General features: G+C 38.7%; 1 protein-coding gene across 4 annotated transcripts in view; it reads right to left on the bottom strand.

Annotated features, from left to right (window-relative positions):
- The window catches only part of LOC124605781 (pericentriolar material 1 protein-like), a 378792-nt gene that overhangs the window by 128918 nt on the left and 227930 nt on the right, over positions 1 to 21944 (bottom strand). For all 4 annotated transcript variants that reach the window (XM_047137665.1, XM_047137667.1, XM_047137666.1 and 1 more), the window contains 3 exons: positions 20947 to 21003; positions 12433 to 12495; positions 5663 to 5916 (listed from right to left, as the gene is read on the bottom strand). In XM_047137665.1, coding sequence (XP_046993621.1) covers positions 5663 to 5916; positions 12433 to 12495; positions 20947 to 21003 — 374 coding nt within the window. The remainder of the gene's footprint in view (positions 1 to 5662; positions 5917 to 12432; positions 12496 to 20946; positions 21004 to 21944) is intronic.

Raw genomic sequence — 21944 nt, 5'->3', positions numbered from 1 at the left:
ATTGTGTAACTGATGTAACTGAAAATTCAGAGAAAATCTCAGCTTGCTAGTGAGTATGTTCCCCTACCATACTGTAATCATTGGAAGAGAGAGACTGAGATGTTCATTCAAAAATCAACTGCAATTGTTACACTTTTTTAAAGTGGTGGGAATGACATGACATCCTGCGAAATAATACTACAGGCCTTCTCTCAAAACTATCTAGAACAATTAGTTCAGAAATATATTACATCTAATGGCAAAAACTAGACTGGATTTCTTTTAGATGTTTATGTTGAAAGCAGTATCAGTGATCTTGAAACAGTTCTAGCAACAATGACCACCAAAGTAGAAAAGGCTATAAAACAGATAGAAGGACTTACCTGTTTGGCAAACCAGATAAAGACGCATAGTGTCACAGTTCAAGGAGGAGTTTGAAACATTTAGTTTGGCAGGAGCATGTAGGGGAACTGTGGATTTAGGAGAATAGTTGAACAATCACTGGATAAATATGTAACTTAGATGTATAACAAGATGCAGAATTATTAATACAGAGATGCTAAATGAAACATGTTTGATTGTCAATAGGCCAACATATGAAGGCTTTAATTACTACCACAGGAAAATGTCATCAATGAACTTCTCACACAACCCCAGGAAACGTTGTACATGTCAAGGCTATTATGGATGAAATGTAAGCTTAACCTGGAGGGAAGGAAAGCACAAGAAGAAATGATGAATCCTCTTTTAAATATATAGGAATGAAGCCCTTCACCGTAAATTTCATTGATGAAATCTTCACAGGTTATCAGCCGAGTTGTAACATGTTGTAAGCAGAATTCTGACAAGCTTCCTACTCATCATCTTCATGTCAAGAGTCAGGTTCATGACTAGTTTGTTCATTTATAGCTGCTACACTACAGACTTCCCTGTTGACGGCCCAGCAGGCCGACCAACTGTGTGGCTCTGGAAGAGGTGTCGGGGCCATTAGTGGAGCGTCTCCCACTGGACTTTGATATCCCACAATACTGGAGCAAAGTAGTAGCAAGAACTCTGCTGCTGAATATGAGTGAGCTGTGTAGGTGGCTTCTGAGTGACCTGAGCAACTTTTGCCACATAAGTCATATTAGTGAAATACATCTGGAAGTATTTCTTTCTTTGTGATGCTTTTAGGATGAAGTGACATTGTAGAAATGACACTGTGACAACACTTTGTGTTTATGTCATGGGCAGATGGAAAGGCTTCTTCCCATAGGCAGAATACAGCAACATGAGGGACAGGAGAACTCACATCTCTCTTCCAGTTAATTCTTAAATTGTCCTCTCTCTCCCAGTCAGTTTTTGGACCAACTCTGTGCCTGTGCCACTGGCAGGGGATTATCTCACTTCTCCCTCATTATGGCCCTGGTGACTATAAAGATACGTACATATGATGCCTAGAATTTGAGTGCAGATGTGCAGGAACAAATGGGTATGTATCCAAGTTGGCTGAATAGATGCAATGAACACACTTGAATTATAATGTCAACCTGTCACATCAATGTGTTTTCAATAAAATGTCACTGCAAGTCTTAGGTATTCTACTTGAAAAATTGATTATGGGTATTTCCAGGCAAGATAAGATTATGTGTATTGCAATTTCTCTAGAGATTAAGACTAAGCATAATGCCCCATTACCTTTAAAGTGATTACGTGTATTTTGGATTTGAAAGCAGAACATTTTTGTGATTGTTCCTGAAACTGCAAAATATTTGACAGGAAAGATAGATTAGGCAGAATTGGTGGTGGAGTGTTTGTGTCTGTCAGTAGTGGTTTATCTTGTAGTGAAGTCGAAGTAGATACTCCGTGTGAATTGGTATGGGTGGAAGTTATACTTAACAGCCGAACTATGTTAATAATTGGCTCCTTCTACCGACCCTCAGACTCTGATGATATAGTTGCTGAACAGTTCAGAGAAAATTTGAGTCTCGTAACAAATAAATACCCCACTCATACGGTTATAGATGGTGGGGACTTCAACCTTCCCTCGATATGTTGGCAAAAATACTTGTTCAAAACCGGTGGTAGGCAGAAAACATCTTCCGAGATTGTCCTAAATGCTTTCTCCGAAAATTATTTCGAGCAGTTAGTCCACGAACCTACGCAAATTGTAAATGGTTGCGAAAACACACTTGACCTCTTAGCCACAGACAATCCAGAGCTAATAGAGAGCATCATGACTGATACAGGGATTAGTGATCACAAGGTCGTTGTAGCTAGGCTCAATACCGTTTCTTCCAAATCCACCAGAAACAAACGCAAAATAATTTTATTTAAAAAAGCAGATAAAGTGTCACTAGAAGCCGTCCTAAGTGACAATCTCCATTCCTTCCAAACTGACTATGCAAATGTAGACGAGATATGGCTCAAATTTAAATATATAGTAGCAACAGCAATTGAGAGATTCATACCTCATAAATTGGTAAGAGATGGAACTGATCCCCCATGGTACACAAAACAGGTCCGAACACTGTTGCAGAGGCAATGGAAAAAGCATGCAAAGTTCAGAAGAACGCGAAATCCCGAAGATTGACTAAAATTTACAGACGCGCAAAATTTGGCACGGACTTCAATGCGAGATGTCTTTAATAGGTTCCACAACGAAACATTGTCTCGAAATTTGGTAGAAAATCCGAAGAAATTCTGGTTGTATGTAAAGCACACAGGCGGCAAGACGCAGTCAATACCTTCGCTGCGCAGTGCCAATGGTAATGTTACTGGCGACTGTGCCGCTAAAGCGGAGTTACAGAACGCAGTTTTCCGAAATTCCTTCACCAGGGAAGATGAATGGAGTATTCCAGAATTTGAAACACGAACAGCTACTAGCATGAACTTCTTAGAAGTAGATACCTTAGGGGTTGTGAAGCAACTCAAATCACTTGATACGGGCAAGTTTTCAGGTCCAGATTGTATACCGATTAGGTTCCTTTCAGATTACACTGATACAATACCTCCCTACTTAGCAGTCATATACAGCCGGTCGCTCACCGATAGATCTGTACCTACAGATTGGAAAATTGCGCAGGTCGCACCAGTGTTTAAGAAGGGTAGTAGGAGTAATCTATCGAACTACAGACCTATATCATTGACGTTGGTTTACAGTAGGGTTTTGGAGCATATACTGTATTCAAACATTATGAATCACTTCGAAGGGAACGATCTATTGATACGTAATCAGCATGGTTTCAGAAAACATCGTTATTGTGCAACACAACTAGCTCTTTATTCGCACGAAGTAATGGCCACTATCGACAGGGGATCTCAAGTTGATTCCGTATTTCTAGATTTCCGGAAAGCTTTTGACACCGTTCCTCGCAAGCGACTTCTAATCAAGCTGCGGGCCTATGGGGTATCGTCTCAGTTGTGCGACTGGATTCGTGATTTCCTGTCAGGAAGGTCGCAGTTCATAGTGATAGATGGCAAATCATCGAGTAAAACTGAAGTGATATCAGGTGTTCCTCAGGGAAGCGACCTGGGACCTCTGCTGTTCCTGATCTATATAAATGACCTGGGTGATAATCTGAGCAGTTCTCTTAGGTTGATCGCAGATGATGCTGTAATTTACCGTCTAGTAAGGTCATCCTAAGACCAGTATCAGTTGCAAAGTGATTTAGAAAGATTGCTGTATGGTGTGGCAAGTGGCAGTGGACGCTAAATAACGTAAAGTGTGAGGTGATCCACATGGGTTCCAAAAGAAATCCCTTGGAATTCGATTACTCGATAAATAGTACAATTCTCAAGGCTGCCAATTCAACTAAGTACCTGGGTGTTAAAATTATGAACAACTTCAGTTGGAAAGACCACATAGATAATATTGTGGGGAAGGCGAGGCAAAGGTTGCATTTCATTGGCAGGACACTTAGAAGATGCAACAAGTCCACTAAAGGGACAGCTTACACTACACTCGTTCGTCCTCTGTTAGAATATTGCTGCGCGGTGTGGGATCCTTACCAGGTGGGATTGATGGAGGACATCGAAAGGGTGCAAAAAAGGGCAGCTCGTTTTGTATTATCACGTAATAGGGGAGAGAGCGTAGCAGATATGATACGCGAGTTGGGATGGAAGTCATTAAAGCAAAGACGTTTTTCGTCGCGGTGAGATCTATTTAAGAAATTTCAGTCACCAACTTTCTCTTCCAAATGCGAAAATATTTTGTTGAGCCCAACCTACACAGGTAGGAATGATCATCAAAATAAAATAAGAGAAATCAGAGCTTGAACAGAAAGGTTTAGGTGTTCGTTTTTCCTGCACGCTGTTCGAGAGTGGAATGGTAGAGAGATAGTATGATTGTGGTTCGATGAACCCTCTGCCAAGCACTTAAATGTGAATTGCAGAGTAATCATGTAGATGTAGATATATACTTAGTGACCACATAGTTATGTTAAATTTTATTATTTTTTCTCCCTCACAGCAGAATTTTCTGAAGTGTAGAAATAACACAATAATACCACTTATTAGCTGCTTGGAATCGTTCAAATTCTGACTTTTCACCCACAACTGGCTACACAAAAGAACAACAAACTTCACTGCCTCTGGCACACATTTCCACACAACAATTTGCTTGTTCTTGTATTTTTATCTACATAATCTTCTGACTTTGATGCCCAGAATACGCATGTAGCACTATGCTTCTTTTATTGTAAATACACATCACAGCAAGAAACACACAACTAAATACCTGTGTGATTCACAGAAAGGTAGATCTTGCTTGGCTGTTATCAGACATACTGTGCATCAGATTCTGAACAAGAGGGGGAAAGTATGCACTTTCACACATCAATCAACTGCAGCAAAACAGGCACGCGCAAAATGCACGCCTTCACTGTGCTGCTGAAAGTATCAAGTGCAATCGAAGAGAACAAGTCAACTCTAGTAGAAACTGACACACTGATGAATAAGTATGGAAGAATGTTATAAAACATATAATTTTATATACTGTAGTTACCAATTTCCTTATGAACTACATCAGTATCAATCACACACATCTAAATATGCTGAGAAAATGGTTCTATTAGACTGCAGATGCAGCAAACACACTATTTGTATATGTGGGAAACAAATGAATAATGGTTGAATTTATTCTGTTGTCGTATAACTAAGTACTATAGTAATAGTGTTCAAACACATTATATCTCTTTACTGAGCTCTGAAAAATTATTTACGAATACGGCAACTGCTGAATTCATTATGTATAATCCCAACTTAGAACAGTTTCCTGAGATACACAAGTTGTTGTTGATATAAAAAGCTATCAGTCAAATGATTGCAGGAGTCTTAGCATGTGTTGTATTTTTACAAGACTCAAATGAGGATTACTAGCTGCATCTATATATTCATGTTTACAGCACTGCATAAGCAATTTACATTTTGTAGAGCAACAACTACCTTTCACTCAGGCAAATTTAAGCATGATGTATTGCTGGTGTGACTTGAATTTAGAGAACTCTACAAAAAATTCTCCATTTTTTACTTCTATTAAAGATATGATGATAAGGTTCTATTCTGCACTACGGGAACTAACACTTACTGTGAGAGGCAGAACACACTTTCCGTGCAAGCAAATAGGTACGTTCTGAATTAAGTGAATCATTTGACATAATAAAAAAGGGATAATAATGATCTTTCTGATCACAATTTTACTCACCGACAACCTTGAAATTTGAGTAAAGCATCTTCAAGCAAAGCATCAAGTTGGCCATGGGAATCACCACCAGCAGTGGCAGCTACAACATTAGATGCAACAGAAAGTGTAGGCGGCAGATGCACTGCCAACTCTCGTACTGCTTCTAGTAGTGCAGGAGTGCATATATCATCTAGATGAGCTTTTAGAAAAGGGATAATATCAACTAGAACTGCTTGCACTTCCCAGTCCAGCTTTTGCCCATAGCCAACTTGCAACTGGAAAAAAAGGAAGACTCATAAATAACAATGGATATACTTCTTATTTTTGAAAAGGTAATATTAATAATTGAGGAAACAATTTAAAAAAAATAAAGAATGTACAGAATACAGCACATAGATGATAATTTAATTGTGATATGGGATGGAATTTGACAGTGTGGAAAGGAAGAGAAGGAAAAATAGTAGAAGATGGGGAAAAAGGAATGGAAGAGGCAGCTGGCTGATAGAATTTTGCAGAGTACAACTTAATCATTGTGGATACTTGATTTGTGAACAATGAAAGAAGGGTGTGTATGTGGAAGGGAATTGGAGACAGCAGACGATTTTAGCAAAATCATGTAATAGCGAAGGTAGAAGTAAAGGAAACAACTCACCTTGAGCCATTGACAAAAAAAACACCCTTTGTTAGCATTTAGATGACCGCCGCCACAGGCAGTAACAAACAAGCACATATGTGCACATACGCATGCACGTACGCACGCACGCACGCACGCACACACACACACACACACACACACACACACACACACACACAGTTACAACGTAGCAGCTGAATCCACATTGTGAGAACTGCAGTTTGGCATGTAAACTGGGGAACTGGGGTGAAGGGTTGTGGCGTGGGGGATGGGTGAGGTAAGAAAAGTGGCAAGGTGAGGGGAGAAGGACTTGGAGAAAGGATGGAGGATGGTTTGGAGGAAGGCACCAGGTGTGCAAGATAGGAATGCAAAGAGAGGGAGGCAGCAGACACACAGGATAGGAATGGAACAAACAGGCACCAGAGCCAGTGAGTTTGTGAAGCACAGCGGGACGATGACTTGTGGCGTGGATTGAGAGCAGGTGACAGAATAGAAGGGGATGCTGTTAGGAAGGAGTGTGAGTGCAAAGGGTTTCGGGAGACCCCCACTAACCCCCTAAACCCATTAAAGTTCCTTTCCATTCCATTCCAACATTGAATGCAGGAAGAATGGCTGCTTCAGTGGCTCTGTGCAGGCTGTAGTTAGTCTAAAGCTGCCTTCGCAGTTCCTATCGAAGGAATCCATAGGAGCTGTAGTATATTCCCAATTGGTCACTTAATACTCCTCCTTAAATCTTTGCAAGTTAGTTCACATCTATCTGCAAGCATCTCAGGTTCAGGGTTTTCACCATTTCATGATGCGCTCCCGAGAGTCAAACAAAGCTGTAATCGTTCATATTTCCCTTCTCTGTGTACATTCCATATCACTTGTCAGTCCTTTGTATAAACTTCAGCATTACTTTGGTATGAGTTACACCAGTTTTCTAAAAGTGATCTACTTTGTAGATTGATTACCATTTCCCAGTATCCTACCAATGAACAAACGTCCTTCACCTAATTTCCCTACAACTGAGCCTATGTTATCAGTTTATTTTATATCCACTGCAGATTGTTAAGACAGAGCAATTTGAATGAATTTGCCAATTTCTACTGGGCTTACTAACATTTTAGTCACAGTATACTACAATTGTGCATTTTGTGAATGGCAAAATTTTCATTTCTAAACATTTAAGTGAAATTGCCAATTTTTGTACCACTTTGAAATCTTCCACAGACCTGACTGAATATTTGCACAGGTTTTTTTTCAGATAGCTCTTCATTACTGATAACTGGTTCATTTCAAAAAGTCTGAGGTTACAACCAAATTTGTGCACCAGGTCATCAACAAACTATATAAATGATAAGAATCCCAGTACACTTCCCTCGGGTACACTCAAAGTACTTTTACACCTGTTGATGAAAGAGAATGTGCTACATCCTCCCTAACAAAAAATCCTCAATTCAGTCACAGATTTTAATGATACCCATATTAGTGTTATTAATAAGTGTTGATGTGGTACTGAGTAAAATGGTTTTTAGAAGTAAAGAAATACAGCATGTACCAGACTGCCCTGATACATGAGTTTCATGACGTCATGTGAAAAGGGCGTTAGGTGATGCTTGCATGCCCATTGTTTACAGAATCCATGCCCAATGGCAAAGAAAAGTTTATTCTGTTCTAAATACTTCATTATGTTTGAGTTCAGAAAGTGTTCTAATATTCTACAACAAAGTTTGTATGTAGAACATCTGCAACTGAGAGGTATGATAAATAACTTTTTTTAGAGATCTGTACCAGTTGTACTAACCATTTATTGAAACTATAACTGGCCTTCACTTAATGTCTGAGAGCAGCAGTATTTGTGTAGAGTTGTCAGTGCTAACAGAGAAGCAGCACCATGTGAAAAACCATAGAAATCGGCGTGGGGCACAAGATGAATGTATCTGTTAGGACACTGTTGTGAAATTTGGCTTCAGTAGTCTATGACAACATGCAATCAATGCAAGTGCCTTAGCTAACAGCATGACCATGTCGGCTGGATCCTAGACAACTAGAGAAGTGTGGTCTGGTCAGATGAGACCCAATTTTAGTTGGTAAGAGCTGAAAGTAAAGTTCAAGTGTAGTGCAGTGCAGACCCCATGAAGCCATGAACCCAGATTGTCAACAAGCCACTGTGCAAGGAATGGACTGTGTCCTCTGGTCCAACTGTACTGATTGATCATTGACTGGAAATGGTTATGTTCAGCTGCTCGGAGGCCATTTGCAGTCATTCCTGGACTTCACATTCCCAAACAACAATGAAATTTTTATTACTGGAAATGCGCCATGTCACTGGGCCACAATTGTTTGCGATTTGAAAAACATTCCGGACAACTTGAGCAAATGATCTGGCCAGAAAGATCACCTGACATGAATCTTATCGAACATTTATGGGACATAATTAAGAGGTCAGTTCATGCACAAAATTCTGCACCAGCAACACTTCTCTGAGTTTGGACAACTATAGAGGAAGCACCACTCAATATTTCTGCAGGGAATATCCAATGACTTGTTGAGTCCGTATCACGTCAAGTTGCCACACTGTGCTGCACAAAAGGAGACCCAATATGATATTAGTAGGCACCCCTTAACTTTTGTCACCACACTGTAGATGTATTACATATAGAAAAGACAGAAAAAAACCTATTTATGTTAGCAGTGGTATTATAGCAAGTGGTGCTATTGGATTTTACTATGTTTCAAGGAAATAGCATGCAACTAATGACTAATACCAGTTGTCTGAGCTCTGAGATTATATCAGAATTGTTCAAGTGACTCAGAGAGAAGGTTGAGAAGACCAGGGTTGTTCATGGAGTTACAACAAAACTTCTAATCTCCAGCACTCTCCTCAAAACTAATCTTGGCCCCCTTGTTCTGAGCTGAGTTAAAGGCTTCAACAAAAGACTTTAGAGATACTAAGACACTGTTAGTGTATGTAAGTAGCATGAACAGCATCAGATGTTGAGTGATCACTGTGTATGACACAGAGGTATTCCATATTTGTGTGAGACAGTGTTATCAGCACCTGTCAAATTTTGAAAGGAGCCTTATTGTGGACTCCAGCTGACAAGCATCACTTGTGTGATTTGTGGGAAATTCAGGTGTGACAGTGGGCTGCATGGAAACATGATGGCGGGTGTCCCCATCATAAATGTTTAGGTGGGCCAAGTCACAAGGGAGGATAGCGCATTGTGCACCGAGAACATTGTATCCCTTCACTTTTGCACCTCCCATCCAAGAACTGGTAATGCAAGCCCTGCAACATTCTGTGCTATCCTGCACAATTGGTCGAAGACTAGCAGCAGGAGGACTAGGGAATTACCACCCCATGTGTTGGCTGCTGTTAACACAACACAAATGGCTGTCTTTGTAGTGGTGCCATTATGAGGAAGTGTATATGCCTCATGAATGGCACTGCATTGTGTTCAGTAATGAATTGCGGTTCTGCACTATCCTAAATAGCCATTGTTGGTGAGTATGGCAGTGACATGGACAGAGATCCCAGTTCCCAATGAATTTGTTAGGCACAACATTGTTACTCCTTGTGTCATGGTGTGGGAAGCCACTGGGTATAAGGTCAGGTCATGGATAATAGTGACTGAGGGAACTCTTACAGCACAATGATACATCACAGACATCCTGCATCGTCATATATTACCTCTCATGTGACAGTACTGTGGGGCCATTTTCCAACACAACATGTGTGAAACCAGCTTGGACATCACCTCCATTCTAGTGCCAGTATCCAGGATACCCAAGACCAGTTACAACAGTTGTGGGCTAGCTTGCCTCAGGAAAGAAGACAACAGCTTTATAACACCCTTCCCAACCAAATCAGTGCATGCATCCAGGCCAGAGGGCACACAACATCATTCTGTAAAATGGGCTCATACTGCCATGTTCTTTGCGAATCTGACTCAGCTGTGTAATAACTAAAGTAACATCACATAACCTCTCAAACCATGAAATTTCATTTCGTTTACTCCTCCCCTTCTGCACACTTCAATTTTTATCAGGCAGCATGTGTGTTTGTGTGTGTGTGTGGGTGGGGGGTTTGTAGAGTTTTAGAGTGTTATACTGTTCATTTTCCACTTCTTTACAAATCAACATCCAAGAACATTGCTCCAGTTTAAATCACGCACCACTACACATATGAATGACACGGATATTATTGCCAGTGATGTTGAGAAAGAGCTGAACTCATTTAAATTTTACAGGGCCCAGGACCTAGTAGAATCTGTCAGATTCAATACAGAACTTGCAGCAGAGTTAGCCACCTCTCCCAACGAATATTAATAACACATAGACCAAGTGAGATGGTGCAGTGGTTATTACAATGGACTCATATTTGTGGGGATAACATTTCAAATCCACTTCCAGCCATTCTGATTTATGTTTCCCTTGATTTCCCAAAATCACTCCAGGCAAATGCCTCGACGATTCCTTTGAAAAGGTAGGGCCAATTTCCTTCCCCATTCTTGTAAAAGTCCAAGCTTGTGCTCTGTTTTTAATAACTTCAATGTCAATAATCCTAATCTTCCTTCCTTCCTTTAAAACATGATAGGTCCCTGTGGTTCCAAAAAAACAAAGATCACACTCATCTACCGTCAAGGTAGCAGAAGTGACCCACAAAACTATCATCTAATAACACAGGCATGTATCTGTTGTAGAACAATTAATTTAGAGAGATCCGCTTCAAATATACTACTTATTTATTCAAACCATGACTGGTTTTGTGATTTTAAAATCCCATCTTTGGGTGTATGGTGAGAGGTAATGCCTGAAATGTGATATTCTTACACACTCTTGACTCTGTGGATCTCAGTATATTGAATTCCCGGCCAATTTCTGAAATGGAATGTCCCGGGCATCTAGCTCCAACAGCTATTTTCCATTCAAAGTCTATTAATTCCCATTGTGTGGCCATAGTCACATTAGACACTTTTTCACATGAATCACCTGAGTATAAATGACATCTCCGCCAATGTACTGCCCTTTCATGTCTTGTATGTGCAATACTATTGCCATCTGTATATCGCTATCCCAAGACTTGTGTCACCTCAGTATATCAGGAATATATGAAATCCCCAAATTCTTTTTTGGCTGGTATTTTTCTGAACTTGATTATTCGCTTTATAATTTACATGCAGCTAATAACATTAGTGTAAAAATTCATGTTCACATGCTTTATGTAAAGAGGTATTCAAAATGTAGGATTCATGCGAAAACCACATGCACTTTAAAATTTCAACCCATTAACAACAGTTTTAGGACTGGAATATCTTACTTGAAAGTCCTCATTTCCTTCTTTCTAACAAATACCTTGTTTTTCTGAACAATGAATAACTATGAAAATATCTTTATTCAAAACTGTTGTTATAGAAAGATCAGAGAATACTGAATCTTCATATGTAATCTTTTCAAAAATCCATTGTTATTTATTGTCTTGTAGCCTCAGTTGTTCTGTATGCTTTTACAAGGATAACATGCTAGTTAGTTAAATATTGATCATCATCAGTTTGGACAATAAAAAAGTATGTAAATGAAATTCAAATTTGATTGTGTTATGGTAAATTATTTTAAGTTTTTTCAAAGTATCCAGCAGTTCACAACTGAACATCAAAACTGATACACCCTCTATGGCTGCTGGAACAACCTCTGCAATGTACTGAATGTGGGGCCCCCGCCCCCTCCAAGACATATACACTGTCTGAACAGGCGATCTTTCTTATCCCTTGTTGTTATTGCCCTAAGTGGTATCATTATTTACTGTACATTTTAAGGTTTTAGTTTCATTACAGCACACATACAGGGGTACATATGAGGCCATTTTCTTCAAATTTACTTGAGAAGCATCATAAAATACTGTGAAAATGATACAACAGGGAACTTCTGGCAGAACATAAATAATTTTGAGTATCGGAGGCAACTCACCAAACAGCATAAGTGTTGATTCATTGTTGACAGGCACACCAAATGCGAATGAAAACTTTTGCACCTATACTGTGCCGGGTATATACACAATTGTGTGTCCACCTGGCACAAGTGTAGCTGCACAAGTGTGTGTGTGTGTGTGTGTGTGTGTGTGTGTGTGTGAAAACAACAGACACATTTCTGACAGCTACCATAAAGTACTTACAGTGAGGTCAAAGGCATCCTTATTGTTCCACACAGCATGTTGAGGTGCCAATGCTGCTGCTCCCTGGGATAACACAAGTGCAGGCTTTTAAAACTTGTTGAAAATCAGAACCAATACAAAAAAATGGATCAACATTTCCATTCTAATAATATCTGTTGTCACACAGTTCACAGATAAAGTAGAGAGCAAAAGTACCACAATGTTATTAAATTACAAAAAAGTGTTTGTACATAGAATTTTGGTAATTATTGCATCTGATTGTGGAAGCAAAATCAGAAATGGCTCTCTGTCTTTATTAGAATTACTCTAATAAAATGGTAAAGCAGTACAAAAGCAGTCAAAACTATGTTGTGAATTTTGAAGCCTATGTACAGCGATAACATGAAAGTTAAAAAAACAACCCATAATGAAACCGATACAGATATTACAAAAGGAATGAAGATCAATTCAGTCATGGTGTGCCACCTCACTATCTATAACACTGGTATTTAAAGGTAAAAAGATTCAATTTAACAATTCCTCATTATACTTGAAAGCAGCAAATGTTTTTTTGTTGAATGAAAGTAGTTCATTCACAAGCTAATTTTACACCTTATCTGGAATTACTCTGAGCCTCTTCAAAATGTGTTTTCTCAGAGAATTTCACTATAACACAACTTATTTTTTTAAAAAGAGGAATTATTATTGTTTCCTTTCTTGTTCAGAGCAGAAAGTGTAACTGAATACTCCATCACATCATTGTTACGTAGGTTAAGTATGCATCATCTGAGTCATGTAGTACATTCATAAACATGTTAAATCATTCAAAATGTAAGTGTAAATGTGGAAGTTTTCCACAATGCAGAAGACAAATGCTATGTGGTCAAACGAAGGCAGTATGTTAAAATACTTTATTTCTCTCATTAATCCTGCCTGAGATGTTTTCTTGAAATCACTTTATTTCTCTCATTAATCCTGCCTGAGATGTTTTCTTGAAATCTAACAACTGTCTTTCTGTTACTGCTAATCAAAGACTGAAGCAAACATTCTGTCTACACAGTTCTTCAAAACGGAATTGTGACTCTGAAATGCTCTGGACAGTAACTAGAAAATATTGTGACTGAAGATGAAATATTATTAAGTAATATATTCTTAACCTAAACAGACTTCAATATTCCAGACTTCTCTTTGTCACACCCTACTCTGGTTTCTACATAATCAGTGTATGACTTGATGGATGATTGGTTGGTTGGTTGGATTGGGGAAGGAGACCAGACAGCGTGGTCATCGGTCTCATCGGATTAGGGAAGGAAGTCGGCCGTGCCCTTTCAAAGGAACCATCCCGGCATTTGCCTGGAGTGATTTAGGGAAATCACGGAAAACCTAAATCAGGATGGCCGGACGCGGGATTGAATCGTCGTCCTCCTGAATGCGAGTCCAGTGTCTAACCACTGCGCCACCTCGCTCGGTTGGATGGATGAATTTGACCTCTTATCTGACTTAACAACAGAGAAATGAAGAACAACAATGCTCATGCAAGTTGTTTTACACATTCAATGGAACACCGTAAATGTATTGTAGAGTACCTTTTACAGCAAAATGAAATGCTCCATTAACATCATTTTACAAATGTACTATAGAAAACACTCTACTGTGAAATAAAATTTTCTATTATTGATAATGCATTATTATCAAAACACCCTACTATCTTGCACGAAATGGAAAAATAATATTAGCCTGTTTAACTTTCATGTTTTCTAGCAGCAGTTCTGTCACCAATGATTCAAGATATACATAATTGCCACAGATTATGCTGATAGACTGCAGAGACATTTGGCTGTACGTCAATGACTGCATAATGATTGGTGGCTGGACAGAGTCAGGACTACAGTGTGACAAGAGGAGTAGGCATGGGTCCTTCCAGAAGGACTACATCACAAGAAGATCACAGGTTTTTATGTCTATCTCTGATGAATAGATAAGGACAACAGCTGAAATTCAGATAGAGGATACAGGCAGAGTATCACCCTGAGCAGGTTACTGGAAGCTGGTTCGAGATCTCAAGTAGCCAAGCAATGTTTACCACTGACACCATCAACAGAATAAAGAGACTTGCATGTGTAGAGCCAGTCATCTGGAACAGTGAGTAGTATTCTGTGCTATTCAGCATTGATTCTGGGTTCTGTTTGTGGTGGTCAGATTGATTTCATTGTCCTTGGACATAGGTCATGGGAAGCAGTAATTTTCATAAGCAGTTATTTTCTAGACCCATGTGCATTCATCTTCTAGAAGATGGTCTGGGGAACTATTTGAAATGACAATAGGACTCACTCAGGAATTGTTGAAGGGAGGCTGAATAACTGCCAGTATGTGGTAAAAATGGTAAATCCTCTTACCATAAACCTTCATGACCAAGGTACCAAATGGCACATTCCAACAGGATGATGCATGGTCCCACATAACAGTTAACACCACAAATGCTTTGAAGGATGTAAGGATCATTAACTACCCTGCCCAGTCCCATGGTATGTCACCACAGAGCAATTCTCAGAGTTGAGGGAAAGCATCCAGCCAGCATTCTTCATGTATTGACACAGCAAATGTTTCAAGTATGTCAACAAATTCCTCAAAAAAAGATTTGGAGGTTGTTTATTTCCATGCCACAATGAACACAAGAGCATATTCTCTGTATGCAAGATCACACGTTAGACTGATGTAGATGACAGACAGCAGTTACGAATGGAATGGAAATTCAATCATTTAATGCTCATTATGTGATGAACGTCTGTGGTAAATACAGAACTGGTGCTACATGCTTTAACACTTTCCGTTTCTGCCTGTGTGTGTGTGTGTGTGTGTGTGTGTGTGTGTGTGTGTGTGGGCACGCGCGTGCATGTATATACAACAGAGCGCGCGGACACGCGGACACGCATACACGCGCACGCGCACACACACAGATATCACAACATCAAGAAATAATTAATACAATCAAAATTTGGGAATACATTCGTCTAGGTAAAATATTTAAGTGATTAACATTGCATGATCACAGGGCAATGTAAACATGAGATAAACCACTGTAAATATGAAATGCTGGTAGATTAATAAACAGTGTAACTGGCAGAATGTAGCATGCAAACATGCATGCATTGCATTGTACAGGTGATGGATGTCAATTTGTGGGAAGGAGGTCCATGCCTGTTGCACTTTGTTGGCCAACACAGTGACAGTTAATGCTGTTTGTAGACAATGCTGGAGTTGTCATCCGATGATGTCCCGTAGGTGCTTGATTGGAGGCAGATCAAGCGATCAACGAGTCCAAGGCTACATGTCAACATTCTACAGAGCATGTTGAGTTAAAACAGTGGAATGTGGGCTAGTGTTAACTTTTGCAAAACACCCCCTGGAGTGCTGTTCTGCACAACAGATAGATTGGACTGACATACAAATTTGCAGTTAGGTTGTGTGGGTAACCATGAGAGTCTTCCTGCTGTCATATGAAACAGCATCTCAGACCACATCTCCAGGTGTACGTTCAGTGTGTCTAGCACACAGACAGGTTGGTTGCAGCCCTCAACTGGCCTCCTCCTAACCAACACACAGCTGTCACTGACACCAAGGCAGAACCAGCTTTTATCAGAAATGATAACAGACCTCCACCATGCTTTCCAATGAGCTCTTGCTTGACACCACTGAAGTCGCAAATGCTGTTGGTTTGGGGTCAGTAGAATGCTCACTATAGGGCATCTGGCTCAGAGCTGTCCTTGAAGTAACTGATTTGTAACAGTTCATTATGTCACTGTGGTGCCAACTGTTGCTCAAATTGCTGCTGCAGATGCAGTACGATGTGACAGAGCCATAAACCGTACCTTCCTGTGACCACGGTTACCAGTAATCAGATCAGTGGCAGCATTCCTGCCAAGTCTTTCTGCAGTATCATGGAAGGGATGTCCAGCTTCTCCCAGCCCTATTATATGACCTCGTTGAAACTTAGGGAGATGTTTGTAATGAAGCAAGCTGGGATGCTTTTACTTCCTCTCTTGTTTTGGCATATGCCTTCTTAAAATTCATTTTCTCATTTCTGAGTAATCAACATAACATAACTTGAGTATAATCTACATTTTCATAAAAGAGAAAGGTTGTCCCTCAGTTTTAAAGAATATAACACCAGATCTAATTTTGTGCTTAGTTTTATGTATGTAATTGATTTTTTAATTTATTTTGACTATTCCTAGCTAATAATTTTGTCATAGGGTGAAATCAGTAACTGCTTTCTAACTTAAATTTATTGTTGACTTAAAAACAAATATAAATTCTGTAATAATTGTAAACATTTGGAAGATGAAATACTACTAATCTTAAAGTACCTATTTGGCTCTATTCGAAAACACGTTAGAAAGCCAGCCCTTCATTGATTCCAAAGTAATTAACAGTTTTGTCAAAAATAATGTTTGCGAAACAATATCTGTTAATTTCATCATTTAAACAAATAATTCAGCCAACTCTTGTAGTAGAAGAAACGGTTAAAAAGATACAATTTTTTGATGTATTCAGTTAATTTCATGAGTTAAGTTTTAATTGTAATTTCTGTAAATTACACATCAAACAATGTGTAGTTTCAGTGCCTATTATTGTAAGGATATATAAGGGACTGATTTTTTGTCCCGGGCCAGTCAGTCCACAGCCGAGTTTCAGACAAGAAACCTGTGTTGGTTAGAACAACAATAATGCTTCAACTTAACTGTGAAATAAGTTTGTCACAATTAGGCTCTGTGTAAAAACATTGACAGTGTCTGTTCAATTTATTTGAAAGACTGTGAAATGTGTGGTTAGGCTTTTACTGCTCATAGATGTTCAACAGTAAACTATTATAGCAGTATGTGGAAGTTTGCCTGCAACCTATTAATGAGGGTTATCGAAAGTTAAACGATAGTTAACTGGCCAGATTAACTGTGTATATTGGGAGGGGGGAAAGGTGGTGACAGTGAAAGTAAAGAACTGTGAAACGCAAATGTGCACCTGTCGGCCACATCATTTATAGTAGTCAATGCTGAACTTCCAAACCCCATTTTTCAGCAGTGTAGCAATGCAGTACATCGACACTGAGAACAACAAACAAAGAAATAAAGCAGGTGAACATCATGTATGGTGCCCCAGGTGAGGACTTTTTATGTGGGCACAATAAACTAGGACTTGCAAACTCTGACAGTGAACTCGAGCGGTTTACAGTGAATTAAATGAAGTGAGTGCAACAGCCAATCAGTGCTTGGGTTTCCTGGCCACAGTAGGACAGCAGCCAATAGGCGAGTGGGTTCTATGGAAGGAGCCACTGAGTACAGGAGCAGCCAATCAGCATGTCGGTGGACACAGCTGACCAGGATAAACAAGACACCTCGCCGAGAGAATTACAACTTGCAGGAGCTGTGCAGACGACAAATCGAGATGACAACTGCAGCTGTCTAGCAGGAGATGAGTGAATAAGAATAAGTTAATTTCATGACAAAAGCTGTTTTATATTAAGTGATACATAATGATTGGCCTTAACAAACATGACAGTGAGATGGAGGAGAATGGACAACACGAGAGTGATGTCCTTGAAAACAAAGCTGTAGAGGTTAAGTTTTAAATGAACAGAAAAACTTCATGGGGACTGGTTCTGTAGATGATAGTGGGTATAAATCAGTTATGAATGTAACTTCGAGTGATGGGAATGAAAGTCCTATTGTAGATGGAATGATAAAAGTGTCATATGCATTGTATGGTGATGTAAGCAAAATGGACAAAAACAGTACTAAAGTGGATGAGATCGTTAAAGTTAAGGAGGAGGAAACTAGTAATTAAAACCAACAAGGGCAAAAGTTTATGGCAGATGGAAAAGTGGAAGTAATGTTAAAGCAAATTATGAGTAGTTTGAGTAGTATGTGTATGAAAGAAGACATTAGTAGTATGAAACAAGACATTAGTAGGGTGGAAAATGAAAATGAATAGCATTAGAAATGACATGGTTAGCTTAAAGGATGAACTGAAGAAAGAAATGAAAAAGGAGATTAAGGTAGTCAGATCTAATCTTTCAGAATTAAATAAGAAGATTGAGGTGGTAGTTAAAGATTGTGATGAAAAGATAAAGAAAGTAGAGCAGAAGACTAATGAGAAATTAACATTAATGAGCAATAAATGTGTAGAAGAGAGAAATAAACGTTGTGATGACTATAGTATGAGGGTGGAGGCTTCTGAAAAAAAACAGTATAAAGGTGAAGTCAAAGGAAATTTTGTGCTGAAAATAGGGTTAAACTAGAGAACCAAATCGATCAGATTAAAAATGTTTTTGAAACGGAGGTAGAAACCAAGTATGCAGTAGTGGTAAAGGAAAAACTGCTAAAATTAAATGAAATGTAGATTCAAAATTGACTGAAATGGAGATAAATGTGGAAGAGGTACAACATCTAAAGCATAGAGAAAGTGGTAGTGGATCTGATTCTGACATTAGTTGTAATAATGATGGCAACGTCAAATCCAGTAGTGATGAGGATGGGGTATTTGAATTTATTATCAATAATGATGGCAATGTGATAAGTAAAAAGGAAGTGTGGTACCCTGTAACAACAACAAGTGTACAAGGTATACATGTTAAGTGTTTACTGGGCAGTGGTAGTGATTTGAATGGCACTTCACAGGCATTTTTTGTATCTAGGGTATAGTGGTAATGCATGTTTCTGGAATAAAAATTATTGGTGCTACTGGTAAGCTATCAAAGAGTGTGAAACGAGAAGTACTATTAACTGTAAAATTGGTGGGGCAGTTGTTGGAATGCAATTTCTTGGTGATTCAAAATCTCAGCATTGATGTAATATTTGGGATTAATTTCTTGTGTAAATAGCAAGGAGGGGTTCAACATTCTGTGTTGGATTCATTATGTGACGATAATGCTTACCTCAGCTGTCTGTCTCATTTTTCATGTTTCCTGAGGCAGTCAAACTCTTCTCCTATCCTATCTGTAGTTTACAAGTGAATCAGAAACATTCTGTCTTCGATTTTTATGTAATTTTATACAGTAGGAATATTTTAGAAAAGGTTTCTCCAGTGTTATCTATGTATATATATACTATATTATGTTGTGCTAGTGATAAGTAATGGAATCATAAGAGGATGGAAGAAAATTAATTGGTACCATGGTTAAAGAATTTCCGTCAATAAGGCATGGTAAACTGAAAATGAAGTATTATGTGGAGAATGTCCACATTATCTGAAAACTATAATTAACATCTGAAGTAATCATTGGTGCAGCAGCAGAGGCAATATGCAGTAAAAACCATCTTGAATACTAGATCTTAATATTAACTATGGTATAATAGAAGTGTTTGTGTTCAGAACAATCAGTATATGGAGATAACTATCCATCTGTGTCATGGTACAGCATTTTCTAACATTAAGGAATTCCAACTTCAAACATAGTTACCTGGAGTAATCTATGGAATGTATAAGCAAAATTGGTATATATATCACCCTTCAGGCTATAATCTTAAGCAATTTGATGGAATACAGTGAAATAATATTTTTTCTAAGTGATAATTTCATCTGATCGGTAATGAGTTAAGTTCGCCTTAGCATAAGGCTCTGTTACTGTGGAGTATTTTTCAGTAGAATCAATTTTGTATTGAATAAGCAGAGCAGGTGTTTATTAGTTAATGAAGCAATGATGAAATAATAAAATAGTGAATAATGCTAGGGTCTTAATGGTTAGGGAGCCTGTCTCTGAAATAGGGATTTTTTTTAATTTTTAATTTTTTTAAAATTTTTTTAGAATGCACTCCACTAGTTAATGAGGTAAGAAAGGTAAGTAAAATAATAGACCTGACAGACATGATTGAGTAATGCAAAAGATGACTGTATACAACAAATGTGGTGTAACTATATTTAGCAAATTTGAACTCGGCAATACTGAGTACTGCGTGTATTGTGCAATTCATGACACTGCAGCTGGGAATGAGAGCTTAACAGAAAGAGCAATATTTTAGTGAGGTACAAGTCATAAAGCTGCACTATCGAATCTATACGTTATCTGAAAACTTCTATTTGTGCTCTGAGGTATTGTGAGCTTAAAGTGGTAATACTGGAACAAAGAACTTTAAGTTTGCTGATTAACTGATAACTGTGGTACTAGACTGATGTGAATATTCTGGCAGGCCAACTATTTGGTAACTTTTGTAATTTTGTGAGGATTTAATCTTGTGGCTGAATGAGGGTAGTGCTCAGAGTTGAATTAAGAAGTGGGGCAATGATTTGGTACAGCTTCCATCCCCTTAATTTTGATTTGAGTAGTAATTAAGTTATGTGATGGTGACACTAATCTTTTTTCATAATGTAACGATTAGTGCTACTGCATACAGTTTAAGACCACCAATGTTTCACAGTTTGCACAGTAATTCTGTCTTGTTTACAAGCCTGTCAATCTCTCAATGTTTCAACAATGCATTGAGTAGTAATGTTTATTTCTTCCATAATTAATATATTGTTTCTTGACTTGCTAGAACTTACCTCAATATTGTCATCATATTCACAAGAAAACAAATCTGAACAACCAGAAACTTCACTCTGAAAAAGACAATGTTTTCATAGTTACAATGCTGAACAACAACATACAATTAGATAATATCGTGAACACTTAAAGACAGTGAATAATAAAACCATGTATATGATTATTACCCTTACAGAATGTCTGCCTGATACATTGGCGTGTAAGAGGTAATCCATAGAGCTACCAAAAAGAAATCTGAACACAAAAGGTTATGCAAAAAATTTGATATGTGGAGCATTTTAAAATTACATCTTACTCTCATGCAGAAACAGTGACATCTGAAGGAAATGTGGCAAATTTTATATATTTCTGTAGCTGACAACATGCAAAAAATTATGGAACTAATGCAGAAATATGTAAGTTGCAATCAAGGAACAAAATGAATGTCACATACAGACTCGCAAGTAAAGTGAATTAGAAACAGCTTTTACACTGGAAAGATAGATGTGCTGTAGCAGCAAATAGAACAGTTTGATATGTCACTTCACAGGGTTCTGATGAAAGGAGCACCCCATCTTTGAGGTTATGCACACATCCCCCCCCCCCCCCCCCCCTCCCCACAGTGTGTGTAAGATGAGTATATCAATTTACAAAAATTCATACCACTACCGTCAACTGCACTTGGCAATAATGTGTTAATGACACACATGTTCATATCAATTATTGAAATTTGTAACAAGTGGGTATACGGGTCACAGTGCTACAAGTCACTTGGCATCTTAATGATGTACAACAATATCCTGTCAGCAACCATGCCACCCACAACCATCCTACCACTGTTGGATGCAAAGCCACAACCAACACAGGTGCCTCTGCTCATCATGTGCCCACAGCAAAGAGATTAATTTGGGTAGCACACTGAAACGGATACTGGTTGCCTAGGCTGTGGTATCCACCGGTACACACCAATGGGAGGATAAGAATATCTTGAAAACTGCAAGAGGCACTGGACATAGCT

Source organism: Schistocerca americana, chromosome 3 (assembly GCF_021461395.2).
Source record: "Schistocerca americana isolate TAMUIC-IGC-003095 chromosome 3, iqSchAmer2.1, whole genome shotgun sequence".
NCBI classification, from domain to species: domain Eukaryota; kingdom Metazoa; phylum Arthropoda; class Insecta; order Orthoptera; family Acrididae; genus Schistocerca; species Schistocerca americana.
The sequence above is the reverse complement of the archived record's forward strand: the minus strand, read 5'-3'. Positions and strand labels throughout refer to the sequence as shown.